A 22,698-nucleotide genomic window follows, 5' to 3' on the forward strand; every position below is an offset into this window, starting at 1 on the left:
CGCCTTTTTAAATTACAGATGGTCCTTGACTTATAATGGTCTGATTTATGATTTTTTTTTTTTTTTTTTTTTTTTTTAAGATTTTTATTTATTTATTTGACAGAGAGAGATCACAAGTAGACAGAGAGGCAGGCAGAGAGAGAGAGAGAGAGAGGGAAGCAGGCTCCTTGCTGAGCAGAGAGCCCGATGCGGGACTCGATCCCAGGACCCTGAGATCATGACCTGAGCCGAAGGCAGCGGCTTAACCCACTGAGCCACCCAGGCGCCCCCTGATTTATGATTTTTTGACTTTACAATGTACCAAAGTGATACTCATTCAGAAGAAACTGTACTTTGAATTTTTTTATTAACATATAATGTATTATTAGCTTCAGGGGTATAGGCATGTGAATAATCAGTCTCACACAATTCACAGCACTCGCCATAGCAAATACCCTCCCCAATGTCAATAATCCAGCCACCCTATCCCTCCCCGCCACCCCCCAGAAACCCTCAGTTTGTTTCCCAAGATTAAGAGTCTCTTATGGTTTATCTCCCTCCCTGATCCCATCCTGCCTCGTTTTTTCCCTCCCTACCCCCCACGAGCCCCAACCCTGCCTCTCAAATTCCTTATATCAGAGAGATCATATGATAATTGTCTTTCTCTGACTGACTTATTTTACTTAGCATAATACCCTCCAGTTCCATCCACATTGTTGCAAATGACAAGATGTCCATCATTTTGATGGCTTCATAGTATTCCATTGTATATATAGATACCACTTCTTTATCCATTCATCTGTTGATGGACATCTAGGTTCCTTTCATAGTTTGGCTATTGTGGACATTGCTGCTATAAATATTCGGGTGCATGTATCCCTTTGGATCACTACATTTGTATCATTAGCGTAAATATCCAGTAGTGCGATTGCTGGGTCATAGGGTAGCTCTATTTTCAACTTTTTGAGGACCCTCCCTGCTGTTTTCCAGACTGGCTGCACCAGCTTGCATTTCCACCAACAGTGTAGGAGAGTTCCCTTTTATCTGCATCCTCACCAGCATCTGTTATTTCCTGACTTGTTAATTTTAGCCATTCTGACTGGTGTGAGGTGGTATCTCACTGTGGTTTTGATTTGTATTTCCCTGATGCTGAGGAATGTTGAACATTTTGTCACGTGTCTGTTTGCCACTTGGATGGCTTCTTGGCCAAAATGTCTGTTCATGTCTTCTGTCCATTCCTTGATTAGATTATTTGTTCGCTCAGTGTTGATTTTGTTAGGTTCTTTATAGATTTTTGGATACTAGCCCTTTATCCGATATGTCATTTGCAAATACCTTCTCTCATTCTGTCAGTTGTCTTTTGGTGTTGTTGACTGTTCCCTTTGCTGGGCAAAAGCTTTTGATCTTGATGAAGTCCCAGTAGTTCATTTTTACCCTTGCTTCCCTTGCCATTGGCGATGTTTCTAAGAAGAATTTGCTGCATCTGAGGTCAAAGATATTGCTGCTGTGTTATCCTCAAGGATTTTTATGTGTTTCTGTCTCACATTGAGGTCTTGCATCCATTTTGAGTCTATTTTTTTGTGTGTGGTATAAGGAAATGGTCCAGTTTCATTTTTCTGTATGTGGCTATCCAATTTTCCCAACACCATTTGTTGAAGAGATGGTCTTTTTCCATTGGACTTTCTTTCCTACCTTGTCAAATTTTAGTTGACTGTAGAGTTGAGTGTCCATTTCTGGGCTCTCTATTCTGTTCCATTGATCTATGTGTCTGTTTTTGTGCCAGTACCACACTGTCTTGATGATAATAGATTTGAAATGAGCTTGAAGTCTGGAATTGTGATGCTGCCAACTTTGCTTTTCCTTTTCAACATTCCTGTGGCTATTCGGGGTCTTTTCTGGTTCCATATAAATTTTAGGATTATTTGTTCCATTTCTTTGAAAAAAATTGATGGTATTTTCATAGGGATCGTGTTAAATGTGTAGATTGCTTTAGGTAGCATAGACATTTTCACCATACTTGTTCTTCTAGTTCATGGGCATGGAACATTTTTCCATTTCTTTGTGTCTTCCTCCATTTCTTTCATGAGTACCTTTGTTTTCTGAGTACAGATTCTTTGCCTCTTTAGTTAGGTTTATTCCTGTGTATCTTATGGTTTTGGGTGCAATCCTAAATGGGATGGACTCCTTAATTTCTCTTTCTTCTGTCTTGCTGTTGATGTGTAGAAATGCAACTGATTTTTGTGTATTGGTTTTATATCCTGACACTTTATTGATTTCCTGTCTGAGTTACAGTGGTTTTGGAGTGGTTTTCCACATAAAGTATCATATAACCTGCAAAGAGTGATAGCTTGACTTCTTCTTTGCTGATTTGGATGCCTTTAATTTCTTTCTGTTGTCTGATTGCTGAGGCTAGGACTTCTAGTACTATATTGAATAGCTGTGTGGTAGTGGACAGCCCTGCCATGTTCCTGACCTTAAGGGAAAAGCTCTCAGTTTTTCCCCATTGAGAATGATAATTCACTGTGGGTTTTTATAGCTGGCTTTGATGATATTGAGGTTTGTACCCTCTGTCCCTACACATTGAAGAGTTTTGATCAAGAAAGGATGCTGTACTTTGTCAAATGCTTTTTCATCATCTGCTGAGAGTATCATATGGTTCTTGTTCTTTCTTTTATTAATGTATTGTATCACATTGATTGATTTGCAGATGTTGAACCAAATTTAGAGTCCAAGAATAAATCCCACTTTGTCATGGTGAATAATCCTTTTAAGATATTGTTGGATCCTATTGGCTAGTATTTTGGTGAGAATTTTTGCATCTGTGCTCATCAAGGATATTGTTCTGTAATTCTCCTTTTTGTTAAGTTCTTTGTCTGGTTTTTGGATCAAGGTAATGCTGGCCTCATAAAATGAGTTTGGAAGTTTTCTTTCCATTTCTATTTTTTGGAACAGTTTCAGGAGAATAGGTATTAATCATTTAAATGTTTGGTAGAATTCCCCTGGGAAGCCGTCTGGCCCTTGGTTCTTGTTTTTTGGGAGATTTTTGATAACTGCTTCAATTTTCTTACTGGTTGTGGATCTGTTCAGGTTTTTTATTTCTTCCTAGTTCAGTTTTGGTAGTTTATAGTCTCTAGGAATGCATCGATTTCTTCCAGATTGTCAAATTTGCTGGTATAGTTGCTCATAATATCTTATAATTGTTTGTAATTCTTTGCTGTTGGTCGTGATCTCTCCTCTTTCTTTCATGATTTCATTTATTTGGGTCCTTTCTCTTTTTGATAAGTCTGGCCAGGGGTTTATCAATCTTATTAATTATTTCAAAGAACCAGCTTCTAGTTTTGTTGATCTGTTCTAATATTCTTTTGGTCTCTATTTCATTGATTTCTGCTCTGATCTTTATTATTCCTCTTCTCATGCTGGGTTTAGACTTTCTTTGCTGTTCTTGCTCCAGCTCCTATAGGTTTAGGGTTAGGTTGTGTATTTGAGATCATTCTTGTTTCTTGAGATAGGCTTGTATTGCTATATACTTTCCTCTCAGGACTGCCTTTGCTGCATCCCAAAGATTTTGAACAGTTGTGTTTTCATTTTCATTTGTTTCCATAATTTTTTAAAATTCTTGTTTAATTTCATGGTTGACCCATTCATTCTTTAGTAGGATACTCTTTAGTCCATGTATTTGAGTTCTTTCCAACTTTCCTCTTGTGATTGAGCTCTAGCTTCAGAGCATTGTGGTCTGAAAATATGCAAGGAAGGATCCCCATCCTTTGGTACCAGTTGAGACCTGATTTTGTGACCCAGGATATGATCTGTTCTGGAGAATGTTCCATGTGCATTAGAGAAGAATGTGTATTCTGTTGCTTTGGGATGGAATGTTCTGAATATATCTGTGATGTCCATCTGGTCCAGTGTGTCATTTAAGGCCTTTATTTCCATGTTGAACTTTTGCTTAGATGATCTGTCCATTTCAGTGAGGGGGGTGTTAAAGTCCCCTAATATTATTACATTATTGTTGAGGTATTTCTTTGATTTTGTTATTAATTGGTTTATATCATTGGCTGCTTCTATGTTAGAGACATAGATATTTAAAATTGTTAGTTCTTCTTATTGGACATACCCTTTAAGTGTGATATAGTGTCCTTCCTCATCTCTTATTATAGTTTTTGGCTTAATATCTAATTTGTGTGATATAAGGATTACCACTCCAGCTTTCTTTTAATGTCTATTAGCATGGTAATATTTTTTTCCACTCTCACCCTTTAAATCTGCCGGTGTCTTTAAGTCTAAAATGAGTTTCTTGCACACAGCATATCAATGGGTCTTGTTTTTGTTTTTGTTTTTTAATCCATTCTGATACTTTGTGTCTTTTGATTGGGGCATTTAGCCCATTTACATTCAGGGTAACTACTGAAAGATACGACTTTTGTGCCATTGTATTGCCTGTCAGGTGACTGTTACTATATATTGTCTCTGTTCCCTTCTGTTTGGTTACTTGTAGATCTCTCTTTGCTTAGAGGACCCCTTTCCATATTTCCTGTAGGGCTGGTTTGGTGTTTACAAATTCTTTTAGTTTTTGTTTTTCCTGGAAGCTTTTAATCTCTCCCTCTCTTTTCATTGATAGCCTAGCTGGATATAGTATTCTTGGCTGCATGTTTTTTTTTTTTCCATTTAGTACTCTGAATATATATCATGCCAGTTCTTTCTGTCCTGCCAGGTTTCTGTGGATAAGTCTGCTTCCAATCTAATATTTTTACCATTGCATTTACAGACTTCTTGTCCCAAGCTGCTTTCAGGATTTTCTTTTTGTTCCTAAGATATGTAAGTTTACTATTAGATGATGGGGTGTGAACCTATTTTCATTGATGTTGAGGGGGTTTTCTGTGCCTCCTGGATTTTGATGCTTGTTCTCTTCCCCAAATTAGGAAAATTCTCTGCTATAATTTGCTACGATATACCTTCTGCCCCTCTCCCTCGTTCCCAGAATCCCAATTATTCTAATATTGTTTCATATTATGGTATCACTTGTCTCTTGAATTCTCTCCTCGTGGCCCAGTATTTATTTATCTCTCTTTTTCTCAGCTTCTTCTTCTCCATTATTTGGTCTTCTATATCACGAATTCTCTCTTCTGCTTCATTTATCCTAGCAGTGAGAGCCTCCATTTTTTATTGCACCTCACATAGCTTTTCTGATTTCAACCTTGTTATATTTCAGCTCTTTTATTTCTCTAGAAAGGGATTCTCTAGTAACTCTAGTATATTCTGTGCTTTTTCAAGCCCAGCTAGCATCTTTACAATCATCATTACTAATGTCCATATTCATTAGGTCCCTGGCTGTCAGTACTGCCTCTTGTTCTTTTTTTTTTTTTTTTTGAGGTGAGTTTTTCTGCCTTGTCATTTTATCCAGATAAGAATAGATGAGTGAGAGAACAAAATACTAAAAGGGTAGCAACGACTCCAGAAAAATATACACTGACCACATCAGAAGAGACCCAAATCCCAGGGGAGAAGAAAGGAGGGAAGAATATAGATAGATAGATAGATAGATAGATAGATATGCATACATACACTGGTGAATAGAACAGAGCTGAACACTTGGCTTGGAATGCATTTTGGTCTGTTAGAAGAAATTGCCTCCCAAAATTTTAAAGAAAGAAAAACATATATATACAAAAATAGGGGTAAACATGATGAAGGGATGGAATATGATTGTAAAGATGTAAATTTAAAGATTCTAAAAAAGGAATTGATAAGAAGTTGTTTAAAGAGAAAAAGAGGAAACAATGTAATCAGGCTGGAGACTAGAACAAAGTCATGCACTAGATTTAGGGTATGTTTTGATCTGTTACAAGAAACTGTATCACAAAATTTTAAAGAAAGCAAAACATGTATGTATACAAAAAAATAAGATTAAATACAATGAAGGGTATAATCTCACTAATACAATGAGAATTTTAAAAGATTTTTAAAAAGGTATTGATAAAATAAAATAAATATAGTTAAAAATGTTAAAATAGGAAGAAAGACAAATTTTTAAAAATAGAATAAGAACAAATTAAAATTTAAAAAATTTAACTTTGTAAGATAAAAGAATCATGGGAAAGAAGCCATGAATTCTATGTGCTGTATTCCCCTAGCTCTGAAGTTTTGCAGTTCTCATTGATTAGTGAACTTGGTCTTGGTTGGATGTTCTTGTTGATCTTCTAGGAGAGGAGCCTGTTTTAGTGATTCACAAATGTCTTTGCCTGAGGTAGAATTGCACTGTCCTTCCAGGGGCCAGGTTAAGTAATCTGCCAGTTTGCTCTTGTAGTTTTTTTTTTTTCTTTCCCTGAACGCTTTCGATAGCTTTAGAAGACAAGAATGAAAATGGCAGCCTACCAATCTCTGGCCCCTTAGGTGCTGAGAGCTCGGGGCCCCACTCCTCAGTGTGCCCTCAGAGAAAAGCAGTAGATCCCTCCCATCTCCCTGGTCTTCAGCTGCACTCAGTGCTCACCCAGCCTGTGACCCAGCATTTCTATCTCTGGTGCATGGCCCTGTTTGGAGTCTCCAAGCCCAGCAGATTCCTGCAGCATGTTCCTGCATCACTCCTCCCAGAGGAGGAAGGAGGGGTCTCCCTGTATCTGCCACTAGTGGGGTACCTGCTCAAAGAGCAGTGGCCTTACTGTGCCTCGGATCATGGTTTAAGGTAAGCCTGACCTGAGAGTCCACTCCTTGGCTCTGTCTCTGCAGCTGGCTTCCCTGCTCTGACACCTGGAAGCTCTGCCACACTCAGACACGCCTGGTCTTTTTGTGACCCCATGGGTCCTGAGACCACACTGGCCCAATGAGGGCTCCACCCTTTCATTTTGCCTATGGAATGACGTCCCTCAGTGGAGCAGACTTCTAAAACTTCTAATTTTGTGCTCTACCGCTTGCTGGTGTCTCGCCCCTCCCCCCGCATTCTCTCTTCCCATATGTCACCTCAGATTCACTTCTCCGCACATACTAACTTCCAGAAAGTGGTCACTTTTCTGTTTGTAGAATTGCTGCTCTTCTTCTCTTCAATCTCCTGTTGAGTTTGTAGTTGTTCGGAATAGTTTGATGACTATCTAGCTGAATTCCTGGGACCAGATGATCTTTAAGTCTCTTACTCCTCCACCCTCTTGCTCCTCCCTCTCCCAATAATAATTTCTAGTGAATGTTTCTATTTCCTTGGTGTTAGTCATGATCTCTCCCCTCTCATTCATAATTTTATTAGTTTGGGTCCTTTCTCTTTTCTTTTGGGTAAGTCTGGCCACTGGTTTATTGATCTTATTAATTATTTCAAAGAACCAGTTTCTAGTTTTACTGATGTGTTCTACTATACTTATGGTTTCTAATTCATTGATCTCTGCTCTAATCTTAATTATTTCTCTTCTTGTGCATGGGTTAGGCTTAATTTGTTGTTGATGCTCCAGTTCTTTAAGGTGTAAAGATAGTGTTTATATTTGGGGTTTTTCTATTTTGTTGAATGAGGCTTGGATGGATTTGTATTTCCCCCTTAGGACTGCCTTTGCCATATCCCATAGGTTTTGGACTGATGTGTTTTCATTCTCATCATTTTCCATGAATTGTTTAAGTTCTTCTTTGATTTCCTGGTTTATTCAAACATTCTTGAACAAGGTGGTCTTCACTTCCAAGTGTTTGAATTTCTTCCAAACTTTCTCTCATGATTGAGTTCCAGTTTCAAAGCATTGTGGTCTGAGAATATGCAGGGTATAATCTCAGCCTTTTGGTATCAGTTGAGACCTGATTTGTAACCCAGTATGTGGTCTATTCTGGAGAAAGTTCCATGTGCATTTGAGAAGAATGAGTATTTTGTTGTTTTACGGTGGAATGTTCTGTGTATATCTATGAGGTCCATCTGGTCCAGTGTGTCATTCAAAGCTCTTGTTTCTTTGTTGATTTCTGCTCAGATGATCTGTCTATTGCTGAGAGCAGAGCGTTAAGGTCCCCTACAATTAATGTATTATTATCAGTATGTCTCTTTATTTCGATTAACAGTTGGCTTATGTAGTTGACTGCTCCCATGTTGGGGGTGTAGATATTTACAATTTTTAGATCTTCTTGTTGGATAAACCCTTTAAGAATGATATAGTGTCCTTCTGTATCTCTGACTACAAATATATTGACCTACAAAGTAAAACTGAATAATGTATATGCTGCTATGACATCTAGAAAATATTTAAAGAAGTATTTGCAAAAGAAAGACAGAAAGAAAGAAAGAAGCCCCACTGATTAAAAGTTCTGTTTACTGACATTGTCCATAGTTAGTTTCTATACAGCAGGGGGAAAATCATGTTTTCATATGTTTATATGTTATTGATCTAACTCTGAAAAATGTATTTGTGAATGGGTAAAATTACAACAATCTCTGGTCATTCTCTGTCTTCTCCTCACTTTAAAATGAGGAGGTAAGGTGTAGGATTAGCTCAATGTCTGGATCCTCAGTCACCTCTTCTCTACAACAGCCTGGGAGGAAGACTTAATAGCATAAGCACTATTATGCTCACTGTAGAAAAAAGCTTCCTGGGTTATTCTTGGTGAGAAAAAAAGTGATTTACAACTGACCCAAATGTGGCTCATATATTTATTTTCCCTTTTTCTTATCTTTCAAATCAAGGAGATCAACTACAGTTAGAAGAAAGTCTGTTGCATACATGATGAGAGAATGATATAATCAGGTGATTTCAGATAGCTATTGAATGCGAGGAAATCTTTACAGCTTCATTTTAATTTTTTGCTGGACCTGAAAGACACATTTTCTTGCTGCATCCACTATCAAGAAATGTGTGCTATTTCAGAGAAACATAAAACAAAAAGGGATAAAAACTCATTTGGCAGGGTGTAGATGAGAGTTGTTTAAAGGGATTGAGCAAAGAAGTGTAATCAGAACTATATAGACCTTAACAAAGAATTAATTTTTTTTACTCATTTCACAAATATTTCTTGAGAGTGTCTGCTCTATGCCTGGCACTGTACTAGGCACTTAACTTAAAAAATCATTAGGCCTTGTAAGTATTTAACCACAGTAGTTAGTGAACACATTTGTCTAAGGCCTTAGTCTCCCTCTTTTCTGTGCCAGCAGAAACTGGTATTCAGAAGGGTAGAAAGAGCTTAAGAGATTAAAAAAGAAGTGCTTGGTTTGTCAGAAAATTAAACATGGAACAGCCATATGACCAACATTTCCACCCCTAAGTATATTCCCAAAAGTATTGAAATAAGGTACTCAAACAAATACTTTTACATGAATGCTCATAGCAGCATTATTTTCAGTGTCCAGAATGTGGAAACAAACTCAAAGGTCTATCTGCTCATGTACAAATGAACAGAGACCTGGAAAGCCAGAAAGGGCTGGCAAGATATATTCAGGGCACTAAATGAGAAGAACATGCAGCCAAGAATACTTTATCCAGCAAGACTGACATTCAAAATGGATGGAAAGATAAAGAGTTTCCAAGACCGGCAAGGCTTAAAAGACTATGCTACCACCAAGCCAACACTGCAGGAAATATTAAGGGGGGTTCTATAAAAGAGGAAAAATCCTAAGAATAGCATTGAACAGAAATATAGAGACAATCTACAGAAAGAAAGACTTCAAAGGTAACACGATGTCAATAAAAACGTATCTATCAATAATCACTCTCAATGTGAATGGCCTAAAGGCGCCCATAAAATGGCACAGGGTTGCAGATTGGATAAAACGACAGGACCCATCCATATGTTGTCTACAAGAGACCCATTTTGAACCTAAAGATACACCCAGACTGAAAGTGAAGGGATGGAGAAGCATCTTTCATGCCAATGGGCCTCAAAAGAAGGCTGGGGTAGCGATTCTCATATCAGATAAATTAGATTTTAATCTAAAGACTGTAGTCAGAGATACAGAAGGACACTACATAATTCTTAAAGGGACTATCCACCAAGATGATCTAACAATTGTAAATATCTATGCCCCCAATATGGGAGCAGCCAATTACATAAGAAAACTGTTAATCAAGATAAAGAGTCATATTGATATGAATACATTAATAGTAGGAGATCTTAACATGCCTCTCTCAGAAATAGATCATCGAAGCAGAAAATCAATAAAGAAACAAGAGCATTGAATGACACATTGGACCAGATGGACCTCATAGATATATACAGAACATTCCACCCTAAAACAACAGAATACTCTTCTCAAGTGCACATGGAAGCTTCTCAAGAATAGACCACATACTGGGTCACAAATCAGGACTCAACCGATACCAAAAGACTGAGATTATTCCCTGCATATTCTCAGATCACAATGCTTTGAAACTGGAGCTCAATCACAAGGAAAAGTTTAGAAGGAACTCAAACACCTGGAAGCTAAAGACCACCTTGCTTAAGAATGCTTGGATCAACCAGGAGATCAAAGAAGAACTGAAACAATTCATGGAAACCAATGAGAATGAAGACACTTTGGTCCAAAACCTATGGGATACAGCAAAGGCGGTCCTAAGGGGGAAATACATAGCCATCCAAGCCTCCCTCAAAAAAATTGAAAAATCCAGAACATACCAGCTGTCTCTACACCTTAAAGAACTGGAGAATCAACAATAAATCAAACCAACTCCACACATAAGAAGGGAAATAATCAAGATTAGAGCAGAGATCAATGAGGTAAAAACCAGAGATACAGTAGAATGTATCAATGAAACTAGAAGCTGGTTTTTTGAAAGAATCAATAAGATCGATAAACCATTGGCCACACTAATCCAAAAGATAAGAGAGAAAGCCCAAATTAATAAAATTATGAGTGAAAAGGGAGAGATCACAACACCAAGGAAGTAGAAACAATCATCAGAAGTTATTATCAACAGTTATATGCCAATAAGCTAAGCAACCTAGATGAAATGGATGCATTCCTAGAAAACTATAAACTCCCAAAATTGAACCAGGAAGAAATCGACAACCTGAGTAGACTGATATCTAGTAACGAGATTGAAGCAGTGATCAAAAGCCTCCCAAAAAACAAGAGCCCAGGACCTGATGGATTCCCTGGGGAATTCTACCAAACTTTCAAAGAAGAAATAACACCTATTCTCCTGAAGCTGTTTCAAAAAATTGAAGCAGAAGGAAAACTTCCAGACTCTTTCTATGAACTATATTGTTATATCTGTACACTGGGCTATTCGCCACAAAAGGGAATGAAGTACAGATGCTTACTACAATGTGGGTAAGCCTTGAACACATTATGCTAAGTGAAAGAAGCCAGACAAACACACATACACACACACACACACACACACACACACACACACACACACACACACTCTATGTGATTCCCTTTATATGAAATAGTCCTAATAACCAAATCTGTGAAGACAGAAAGAAGACTGATGGTTGCTAGAGGCTGTGGAAATGGGGAATTAGGGAGTACTTGCAAATAGTTATGAGTTTCTTTTGGGGATGATGAAAATGTCATAGCACTAGATAGAGGTTGCACAGCATTATGAATGTACTGAATGATGCTTAATTGTACATGTTTAAATGGTTAATGGTTAAGTTTATGTTGTATGCAGTTTACCTGTTTAAAAAAATTAGGCCTCCAAGAACCCAAACCGCATACAGATAACTCCCTTATTTTATATACTATGAGAAAACATATTAACAGAGGAGGCAGCAAATATCAGTGGAAATAAATGATTACAGATTGAGATCGTTTTGAGGAAAATAAAAGGATAAGATGGGCAGGATTTCCTGAAGAAATTATTTGTAATTTATGTGACCTTGAACTCACATCCTGGGCCTCAGTTTTCTTTAGGGGCAGGTTATTTTTGTTTGCCTGTCTCCGTCTTTCCTCCTCCCTTAAGAAGAGGTCAGGAAGGAGACAATGTGGTCTAGCTGTGAAGTTCAAAAGTCCTCATGCCCAAGAATAACTCAGGCAGAGAAATACTGGACTAGAATTCCATACATCAATATCTTCTCAACTCTAATGTTTCAGGAATCTTAGGCAAGAAAAACAAAGATGGCAAAATTATATTAATGACTTGTCACCAAAAAAGACAAAGACAATTATTTTGAATATAAAGCTAGCAGAAGACTGTAGATAAAGTTTAGTTTACCAGTTAAATTTTTTGAAAACAGAATTTCAAATGAGAAGGCAATAAACTGGCATTTATAGTCTTATCATTTGCTCAGTGTTCTCCCTGTAATCTTTTTACAAGGGCTGATTTCAAGCACAGTTAAAGCAATAGGTCCTCCAGAGCTCTTCTCAAAAGAAAACCTAATCCAAACACATTTCACATATAGTGCCAGTAGCTCTAAGCATGATATGTGTAAGAAAGATAAGATATGACAGAGGGGCCACATGCGTAGCTTCAGGCATCACCATAAGCACGGAGAGAAAAAAATTAAAGACAGAAAAAAATGGAAGGCTTTAAGATTAGAAATAAACTAACAAAGAATATTTAAGGTTGAACAAACTAAGATTTTTTTTTCTCCACAATCTAACCCTTACATTTTTGATTCCTAACACTTTATTTTTAACAATAATGCTTAGACACTACGGGCAAATTTGCGGCCAGAGAACCACCTTCCAGACAGTTCAGTTCTGCTCGGGTCTGCACAGACGGAACCTTCAGATCTGCTGTCTTTCCATGCCCAAATATTTGTGACACTTTAAAAATACTGCCTGCTCTTATTTTTACAAAACATCTCTGTGCAAAGGCATATGACCTTAAAAATGACCAATGAATTTTAGAGTAGACCATGTAATATAGAGAAGCAGAGAATAACTTAATTTTTTTTAAATGTTGATCAAATCCCTTGTTGATCAAGGTCAGCACTTCATACTGTGGGAAAAAATTTCTAACTTTTATGGCAATGTTATTATTTTCCCCAGGGACCTGAGAATTAACAGACAGGTCAAGGGTTTAGTGATGCTTTTAAAGGATCTATTTAACAATCATGCTACTGGTAATTCTGTTCGAGTAGGAAAGAGATATTCAGCACTATGCAGTATCAGGCATAGCAGGTATGATTACAGAGTAATTGTAACTGTACTACTCTTTGGTGTGAGATCACGGGCTTTTTATCATACTTTATTAGCTAATCAGGTAATACCCAAATGTTGCCTTCTTATACCTCATTTTCTTTCTTACCTCCTGTCTGGACCACCCACTTTTCTGCACCTCGATCTATAGTTGTACAATGTGGTCATCCTGTAAAAGATGAAGTTTTAAATCTGTGATAATTCCCATGCATGCCAGTTTAGAACCCTTGTCCATGTTGAGGTGGTAAACTTCTAAGAAACCTGTGGAGCACTTCAGTGCCCTGTATTGACTTCCACAGTCTGTACTTATAGAAGTTATTTTCATTTTGTATTTGTCACATATTTGCCTCTTGATTATGTTCAAATATATTTGTTAGTTCTCAATCTTTACACTGTTTTAAGGATAGATGGTTGTTTTCCTCCCTTTTAAGATAGCACTCTAAGGCAGTCGTTTCACAAGCCACCTCATTTACAAGTATGTGAGTTTGTAAAAAGTACCTAGTAGAAAGAGCTGGGAAAAAAAATGATATTTTTAAAGACCCAACGCTTGCTCCCTTTTAGTCCTTATTAAACTTGGGGACATTTAAAGACCTAAATTTTCAAAGAAATTCAAGTTATATCACATTCTCCCTTTCTCTAGAAGACATCTCCTTGGGAGTATAAAATCAAATAAAACCAGGAGTTAAGAGTGAGTAATTTTCTTTTGTTTTAAATAGTCTTAAATATATATATATATATATACATATATATATATATATATATATATATATATGAATAGTTTTTGTGTGCTGACCCAGCACTAATGATCTCCAGTAGCATATAGAATTAGAAGTTAGAAGATAGTAGAACTTGGATAAGTCATTCACTTTTTCAGGCATTGGGTTGCTTTGCTATAACTTCAGCAGGTGAAACAAAGGAAATCTGCATGACTTTGGTCTCTACAATACATTCTGTATCATTGGCGTGTACTGCAGGTCACCTCTGCCAGAGAATACTAGGTCTTTTTAGAAATTAATTAATTGTATTTTTATCTGTTACTGAAGTGTGGTTGAAATAGGTCTTTTTTTTTAATCCACAATAATGTCATTTCTTCCCTGTAGAGGACAATTCAGTGTTGACTCTCAGCTAAGAACTGTTTCTACCACATACATGTATATCTTATCTTTCTAGCCATTTTATTAACATGGAAACCAGCAGTCATTATTTAACTTGTTGTCTAGGTTGCAGCCCATCTGTTCTCAACAACAGAAGCTGAGTAAATATGCACTGATGATTTCCATTGTCCATCCTGTAGGAGCATTCACCTTACCCCATTTACCCCATTACACAGTATTTCCCTGATGGTGCAGAGCCACAGTGCCATAGCTAAATCTGTGCTGTCGATTTCATAATGGTGGATGGTGCTCTTTACTTTGAGAGTGTGTAATTCCCCTTAGGGGGATCACAAGTTTATTAATGTGTCACAAGTTGCTTGCTTCCGGTTAGCTCTTCTCAGTAAATAGGACTACAGTGTTCATTGGATGCTGCTTTGTTTTTAGCTTTTTAAATCACTTCCTGATGAACAGAAACAGTAAACAAGTATTAAAACATTGAAAGTAATTTGGAAATAGTGCTATCCTGGGGAGTCTGGAATTTCAGACATTACCAGATAGTTGTAGATCAGCAGTCACCTCACAGAGTTGTGAAATAAAAGTCAGGAAAATAAGAATACCGAAGTGTGCTCATATGGATCCACTTTCTGGAAATTAGGGATCAGTTGCATTTGTACAAAAGGAGAAGCGGACAGCTGAGGTGGGGAGTCTGTATTTTTCATCAAGTTACTCAGTCTTCTCCAGCCCACTCAGATATCCCAGATGAAAAACAGAAGAATTTATCTGGATGCTTATGCCTGACTCTAATTAAACACCAAAGAACTGAAGTCATCATCATGGTCATGTTGTCTAGCTCACCTGCCTTCTGAGCAAACCCTGGGGGGCTGGACAGGAAAATGGAAATCTAAAAAAAAAAGGGGGGGGAGGGAATATAGTACTGATTTTAATATCTAACACTTCCTGAGTGCTCCTGGATGACTGGCCCTGCCCTAAGCTCTTTCCGGGTTTTAACATGCTTCACTCCCACACCAACCTCTGAGTTCTTTGTTATGATTTTCTCCTTATACACATGAGGAGAAAGAAGCCCAAGGAGTCAAGTAAGTTTCCCTGATTTTCTTTTTTTTTTTTTTAAAGATTTTATTTATGTATTTGACAGACAGAGATCACAAGCAGGCAGAGAGGCAGGCAGAGAGGAGGAAGCAGGCTCCCTGCTGAGCAGAGAGTCCGACGCAGGACTCGATCCCAGGACTCTGAGATCATGACCTGAGCCGAAGGCAGAGGCTTAACCCACTGAGCCACCCAGGCACCCCCCTTTTTTAAAATATTTTATTTATGTATTTGAGTTTCCCTGATTTTCAAAAGCAGTGAGTGATCCAGCTGGAATCTGAACCTCTTACAGCTGGGTTTTGGAGATCTTGCTCTTAACCCTATCTGTATCAAAAATGTCTGGCATTTGATTAAAGAAGGTATAGGAAAAAAACAAAACAAACAACACCAATAAATTGAGGAGAAGAAAAACCTAAGACTCATGAGTTTAATAGATTAGTGTGGAGTGTTCATTTAGAATTCACTGACTGACTTCTTAGAAAAGTCTGTTCTTTAAGAATTCTAATGTGTACCAATATCAGGATTGTTCTAAAACGTGCATATTTTCTTACTACACATTGGAATGTGTCCTATGATAGTTAATTGCTTTAACTTAGGTAATTATTTTTCCTGAAAATATTATCTTAAAATGAGCCCATGAAGAGCATGCTCTAGTCTGTACTGGTGTAAAATTAATAAATAATGCATGAGCAATATTTCTGGCAAAACCAAAGTGGCTATTATTTCTGCTAGGTGTTTAAGCTCAAGTTAAAATTTAGCACTTTCTTTTCTCTCAAAGCTGTTTCTTTTTTCTGTATTTTCCATGCTGAGAGATTGGCTCTATGTTTCATATACTCATCTGTGAGAAGTTCTTCATCATCTTGGATACCTCTCTTTCCTTTGCTACTATCTTAAATATAATTTGAACATGATTCCTCCTCTCTGTATCAATGGTCATTGCCTTTGGAGCTGCCATTTTTCTCCTGAATGAATGATGTTGATTTCTTATTGTCTCACTGTGCTTAGTCCTCTGTTCTCTCCAATCATTTTTCTCACTTTGAGCAGAAACATCTTTCCAAAATCCAAATGTTTTCACTTACTAGTATAAAGTCCACATTCTGCTGTGGCTTGCATGCTGCTCCTTCAAGCTTCTGCACAGACCTCCAGCCTCAGTTCCTGCTATTCCTTTATAACTAATTCTGCCACACCAAATTATTTGCAATTCCTCCAACCACATCAAGTTGTTGAATGTCTTCAAGCATTTGTGTATACTGTTCCTGAAAGAGCCTTTGTTAAAATTGCCATATTCTTACTAGTTCCTTAAGATAACCAGGAATCACAAATTTTGAGGTCTTGTTTCTTTCTTTGATGCTGCTGTGGTAGCACACAGTAGCTCTTTGTAGTGCTTATCACATTGAAATTCAGCTATTGTGTATCACTTCTGGATTGTGAGGAGCTGAGTGCAGGGAATATATTTTATCATTCAAACAAAATCTCTGAACACATTCTTCCAGGACCTTTTTACTGATTGACTTTGTTTAAAGGTGAAGGGTTTCACCTCTGAAATATTTTAATTTTTTTATTTTATTATATTTTATTTTTAAAGGGGAAGAGAGAGAGAGAGAGAGAGGATGGGAAGGGGCAGAGGACAAGAAAGAGAGACTCTTAAGCAAGTTCCACACCCAGTGTGGAGCCCAATGTTGGGCTCAATTTCACAACCCTGAGATCATGACCAGAGCTGAAATCAAGAGTCAAATGCTTAACCAACTATGACACCTGAACACCCCCAACCTATAAAGTATTTTAGATCTGCTTGTAGGCTATCATATGAAGGTAGAGACATCTACATTTAATAAGTCTACATAATAATTTTGTGGCAATTTTCTTTGCTATCCAATATAAAGCTGAATAAGTAACTATAAAGGAAAACTCTACTTTTCTCCCCTATTCTCAGTACTTCTGACACCAGGTATGTGTTTTTTTTTTCCCCACACCTAGCAATTTTGCAACACCAGCCAGATACGCTACAGTTCACATCTACTCTGATACTATTTACTTGGAGATAATATCACACCCCACAGGTTAAGGACTCAATCCCACAAGACTGCCCCCTGCCTCATATTCAGACACCAATTGCAAGTCCAGATTGTCACCTGTGCTTGTGACAGACTATAAATCAGAGGTTCTCACAATCCACTCCTTGGATTCAATCATTTGCTAGAACAGGTCACACAACTCAGGAAAACAGTTTACTTACTACTTTTGGATATTTCAAAGGACAGAAATAACTGGGTCAGATGAAAGAGATGTGTGTGGCAAAGGGTAGAGGAAGAGGCACAGAACTTCTGTGCCATCTCCAGGCGTGCCATCCTCCGAGCACCTCCATGTGTTCATTAACCCAAACTCATCAAATCTTTTTGGTTCCATGGTTTTTACAGAACTTAACCTGAAATTACTGCTCCCTTGTCTGAAGGTCAGTGGATACAGTTAAAACTTTCAACCTTCTGCACACTTAATCTTTCTGGTAACAAGCCCCATCCCAAGGCTTTCTAGGGAGGTCATCCCAAGGGTTAACATAAACTCAAGGGTGATTAAATGGAGCTCCCTTTGAATAGCAAAAGACACTCCTATCACTCAGTGATTTCTAAGATTTTTCAGGAAATCTGTGCCAGGATCCAAGACCAACTACATTTTTTATTATACCATAACCAACCTAACTATTTTCTGGTGATTCTCATCATGTCGTATAGTCATTTAAAAAAAAAAAAAAGCAAGGATTTAATTCAAGGAGCTGCTTAAAAGTCAAACATCTTGGCTGAATAAGGAGGAGGGCTTGGGGGCTGTGATCTCGATACACCAGTATGGAGTGAGAAGAGCCACCATTACTGAGCACTGGTGACAGGCCAAACAGATTTTGATTCACTATCACATTTAATACTCAGACACATGTTGTCCCACTGCCCATCTAAGGTCCCAAGGGATTAAATGAGTTGCCCGAAGTTACAGAAATAGTAAGCAGTAAAATTCAATTCCAAGGGCGCCTGGGTGGCTTAGTGGGTTAAAGCCTCTGCCTTTGGCTCAGGTCGTGATCCCAGGGTCCTGGGATCGAGCCCTACATCGGGCTCTCTGCTCCACGGGGAGCCTGCTTCCCCCTCTCTCTCTGCCTGCCTCTCTGCCTACTTGTGATCTCTCTCTCTCTCTGTCAAATAAATAAATAAATAAAATCTTAAAAAAATTCAATTCCAGGACTTTGATAGCCAAGTATACGAATGAGGCATTGGGCACTTACCAAGTAAGACATTCTGAACAAAACCTTGAATTTGATGATTTGTGCTTCTCTTTATTCTCATTGCCTGCATCACCATGCCTGACCCATAGCAGTATTCACTGAATGTCCAGAGACATAAATAGCAAACAGAAATAGTACAGTTTATAAGAAAACTTGCAGTATTTTTTTATCCAGGACTGTTTTCTTCCCATATTCATCGATAAGCTCTCCAATTATCAAGACAGCCATTACTGTAAGAATTGAGCAGCCTCATTCTTCTCCTTGCATTATGCTTAATTGATCCATTACATTTTCCTACTTCTCTGTTGAGTTTGCCAAGTTTAGCATAAACCCAAGGTTGACTTACTTCCTGACCTAAATCCTTTATTTTTTCTGCTTTTCTAGATACAGAAATCCCTATTGAACATTTTTTCAAACCACACTTGTATATAGTATGAAACTATTTTCTAAGAATTGAATAATACACAAATGGCTTTGCAGAACTAAGCATTGTTTAGCTTTGTGACAAAAGAGAGCCCTGTGGACTAAGCCATGACACCTTAACATTAATTAATCAATGGGTTTTTTTTTCTTTTCTCTCTCCCTCTCCTCCTTTCTCTCTCTGTCTCTCTCTGTGTCTCTGTGTCTGTCTGTTTTAGTGAAGTACATGTACTGCTTGGTGGCACTTACTTTTTGTTCACACCAGACCACCTCTTTATTCTGCTTCATTACAGAAACTCCACTTACTGCATGAAAGTATCCATCTCGCTGACAGTGGGTGAAAATGACACCGGACTCTGCTACAATTCCAAAATGAAATACTTTGACAAAGCTGAACTTAGCAAAAGCAAGGAAATTTCATGCCGTGACATCGAAGATTTTTTACTACCAACCAGAGAACCTGAAATCCTATGGTATAAGGTATGTATTGTGCATGATTTTCTTCCTTATAAATAGATTAATGTGTATCTTATTGTTGGACTAGTTGGATAAAAAGTTTTATGGGTATGATGAAGTTAAACTCTATCTTCCTGAAATACTATAGCAGGTTGTGCTGGTCATTATAAGATTTCAAAGCAATATCTTTGATAAATGCTAGTTGGTATTTGTACTGGTGATATTTGTACTGGTGATACAAATACTGGTGTACTGGTGTACTGCAATAGGCTGTTGTGTTTATGTTCATAGCTAGTTTATACTGTTCTTTCAAGTCCATTATAATCTGTGGTTGATAATTCAGAAACTAGAATACATTAAGCATTCCTTTCAGAGCTCTTCATATAAACACTCCTAATGTTTTCAAACAAAGAAAGGATTGATTTACTTCTATGAAAAAATAGTACAATGGCTTTATTAAAATGTTCTGTTTAATGGAAGTATCTTTGTGTATATTCCAATCCTTTTCATATAAAAGCATATATATTTTTAAAAACCTGAGGGAAATTCATAACATTATAAAAATAGTGCTAGATAACTTTTTCTCAAAAAACAAAAGAATCTTCAGACTTAAGGAGAATAATCCAACCCTTGTCCTTCCTATCATATAATTGACTTTTTCTGAATTTTAAGATGAGAACATACCCTTCAGCTTATTTATACCATCAAAGAAATTTTTGTCATTGAGTGTAATCAAGAAATATAATATAGCTGCTATGAATATTTTTCTGGAATATTATATCCATGATTTAAAGAGTACTAGTAGAAAATTTGCTTTGTTCAACTCCCTGGAAATAGGGATGTAGGAAGCATGACCTCTTAGTAACTAGATCTACCGATACCACTATGTCATGAGTTCAAAACTTATGAGAAATTTAAAAAGAAACAAATCTTTAACAATTTTTAAAAAGATTTTATTTATTTATTTGACAGAAAGAGATCACAAGTAGGCGGAGAGACAGGCAGAGAGAGAGAGAGAGAGGAGGAAGCAGGCTCCCTGCTGAGCAGAGAGCCCGATTAGGGGCTCGATCCTAGGACCCTGGGATCATGGCCTGAGCCGAAGGCAGAGGCTTTAACCACTGAGCCACCCAGGCGCCCCTTCAGTAATATTCTAACAAAGGGTGACCAGTATGTAAGTGAAAAATAACCAGATAACTCTCTTCCATGTATATGAAGACATTGAACCACATAATCAAAATAATAGTCTGGAAAAATTTGATTTGGCAAAATATTTTTTTAGAAATAATACCTCTGAACAGTGTCAGAGGGCTTAAAGCTATTTTATCCTCATGGCATTGATTTCAAATCTGGCTAAAGGAAATAGACTTCTGTTCTGGCAAAAAGAGAAAGCTTCTGAGCCAACGTCATTAAAATCTAAAGCTTAATTTAGAGACCATAATTTGTTAGACCCATCAACAATGAAAATAGATGTTTATGGTACTGTAAAGACCATAAAGACATCTTGGCCATTTCTTTCACAAATTGTAGAATGTGCATGCTATAAAGGGAGAGAATTTTTTTCTAAATGTAATATTAAAAGATTTAAATACTGAAATAGAAGCATTTTCTGCTACAGAATTAATTTTTCTACTTTATACCTAAATAATATATCTTATATTTTATGCTTTCAGTATCAAGTGTCAAGATGGTTAATTTCACAGTCAACAAATTTGGAGTATTTGCTTCTAAAAATGATGTTAGGAGTAATCTTAACAAGAGTCCTTTTTCTTATATCTTCTTTTTCAAAAATTGTATTTAATTTTATTTTTTCAGTGTTCCAAAATTCATTGTTTATGCACCACACCCAATGCTCCATGCAATACATGCCCTCCATAATACTTACTACCAGGCTCACCAAACCCCCAACGCCTCTCCCCTCCAAAACCCTCAGTTGGTTTCTCAGAGTCCACAGTCTCTCATGGTTTGTCTCCCCCTCCAATTTCCCACCACTCACTTCTCCTCGCTATCTCCCAATGTCTTCTGTGTTATTCCTTATGCTCCACAAATAAGTGAAACCATATGATAATTGACTCTCTCTGCTTGACTTATTTTATTTGGCATAATCTTTTCCAGTCCCATCCATGTTGATACAAAAGTTGGGTATTCATCCTTTCTGATAGAGGCATAATACTCCATTGCATATATGGACCATATCTTCTTTATCCATTCATCCATTGAAGGACATCTTGGTTCTTTCCACAGTTTGGCGACTGTGGCCATTGTTGCTATGAACGTTGGGGTACAGATGGCCCTTCTTTTCACTAAGGAATCTCCTTAAGGAGATTCCTTAAGAAATTGGCTTCATTAAGATTCCTTAAGTTGGCTGCACCAACTTGCATTCCCACCAACAGTGTAAGAAATCAATGTATATCTGATTTAGACAAACTAATCTTAGAAGTCAATAAATTGACACTTGCTAGGGACACCTGAGTGGGTCAGTTGGTTAAGCATTTGGCTCAGGTCATGATCTAATGGTCCTGAGATTAAGCCCAGTGTGGAGCCTCATGTAAAGCCTCCTTAGGATTCTCTCTCCCCTCTCCCCCTCTTCCTTGGCCCCTCCCCAACACAAGCACCTGCGCTATCTTAAAAAAAATGACTCTTACTAGAAAACCTCTTTTCAAACTGAGGTACCTGATCTCCATGAGATGTGGAGAAGTATGAAAATTTTTAGAATTAATCTCAAACTCTTTAGCCCTTTAAAATATAAATTTAGAAGCTTTGGGGTTATTTATTTAAAATACTCTTCTCTGTTTCTCAATTATTGTACTTACTACAGAAATTCTGTGTTTTTCATGCAGGAATGTAGGACAAAAACATGGAGGCCAAGTATTGTATTCAAAAGAGATACATTGCTTATAAGAGAAGTCAGAGAAGATGACATCGGAAATTACACCTGTGAATTAAAATATGGAGGCTTTGTTGTGAGACGAACTACTGAATTAACTGTTACAGGTAATCATAGTCTTCAGTATTTCATTTGCAAGTAACGAAACTATCATTTTAAGTTTACTTTTTGTGCTATACATTGATTTTTTCAAATCTATGCAATGAAAAAAGTACTTAACCAAATAGCTGAGTGGATTCCTATAAGGTTAAATTTATTCCTCCTTGCTTTTAAATCATCTTGTGCTGAAATACATTTGAAAGGTTAAAGAAAATATGCTTAGGGAATTATAGAAATGTTAGCTTTTAAAGTATTTGAAATAATGAGTTCACATTTTTAGAAAATTATGCTTGTATTTTGTAATGTTGTCAATTTGGGGAACATTTTCTAAGGTGTTGAAATAGAATGTATGACATCTACC

The 22,698-nt window shown here is 37.3% G+C and overlaps 1 protein-coding gene across 1 annotated transcript in view; it reads left to right on the plus strand.

Moving 5' to 3' along the window:
- Window positions 1-22,698, plus strand: part of LOC111150371 (interleukin 1 receptor accessory protein like 1) — a 786,204-nt gene that overhangs the window by 125,606 nt on the left and 637,900 nt on the right. Inside the window, exons 4-5 of the mRNA XM_022507811.1 lie at window positions 19,192-19,378; window positions 22,192-22,345. Of these exons, the coding sequence (XP_022363519.1) occupies window positions 19,192-19,378; window positions 22,192-22,345 (341 nt within the window). The remainder of the gene's footprint in view (window positions 1-19,191; window positions 19,379-22,191; window positions 22,346-22,698) is intronic.

This window comes from Enhydra lutris, unplaced genomic scaffold, assembly GCF_002288905.1.
Source record: "Enhydra lutris kenyoni isolate GAN:26980312 unplaced genomic scaffold, ASM228890v2 scaffoldscaffold23, whole genome shotgun sequence".
NCBI lineage: Eukaryota > Metazoa > Chordata > Mammalia > Carnivora > Mustelidae > Enhydra > Enhydra lutris.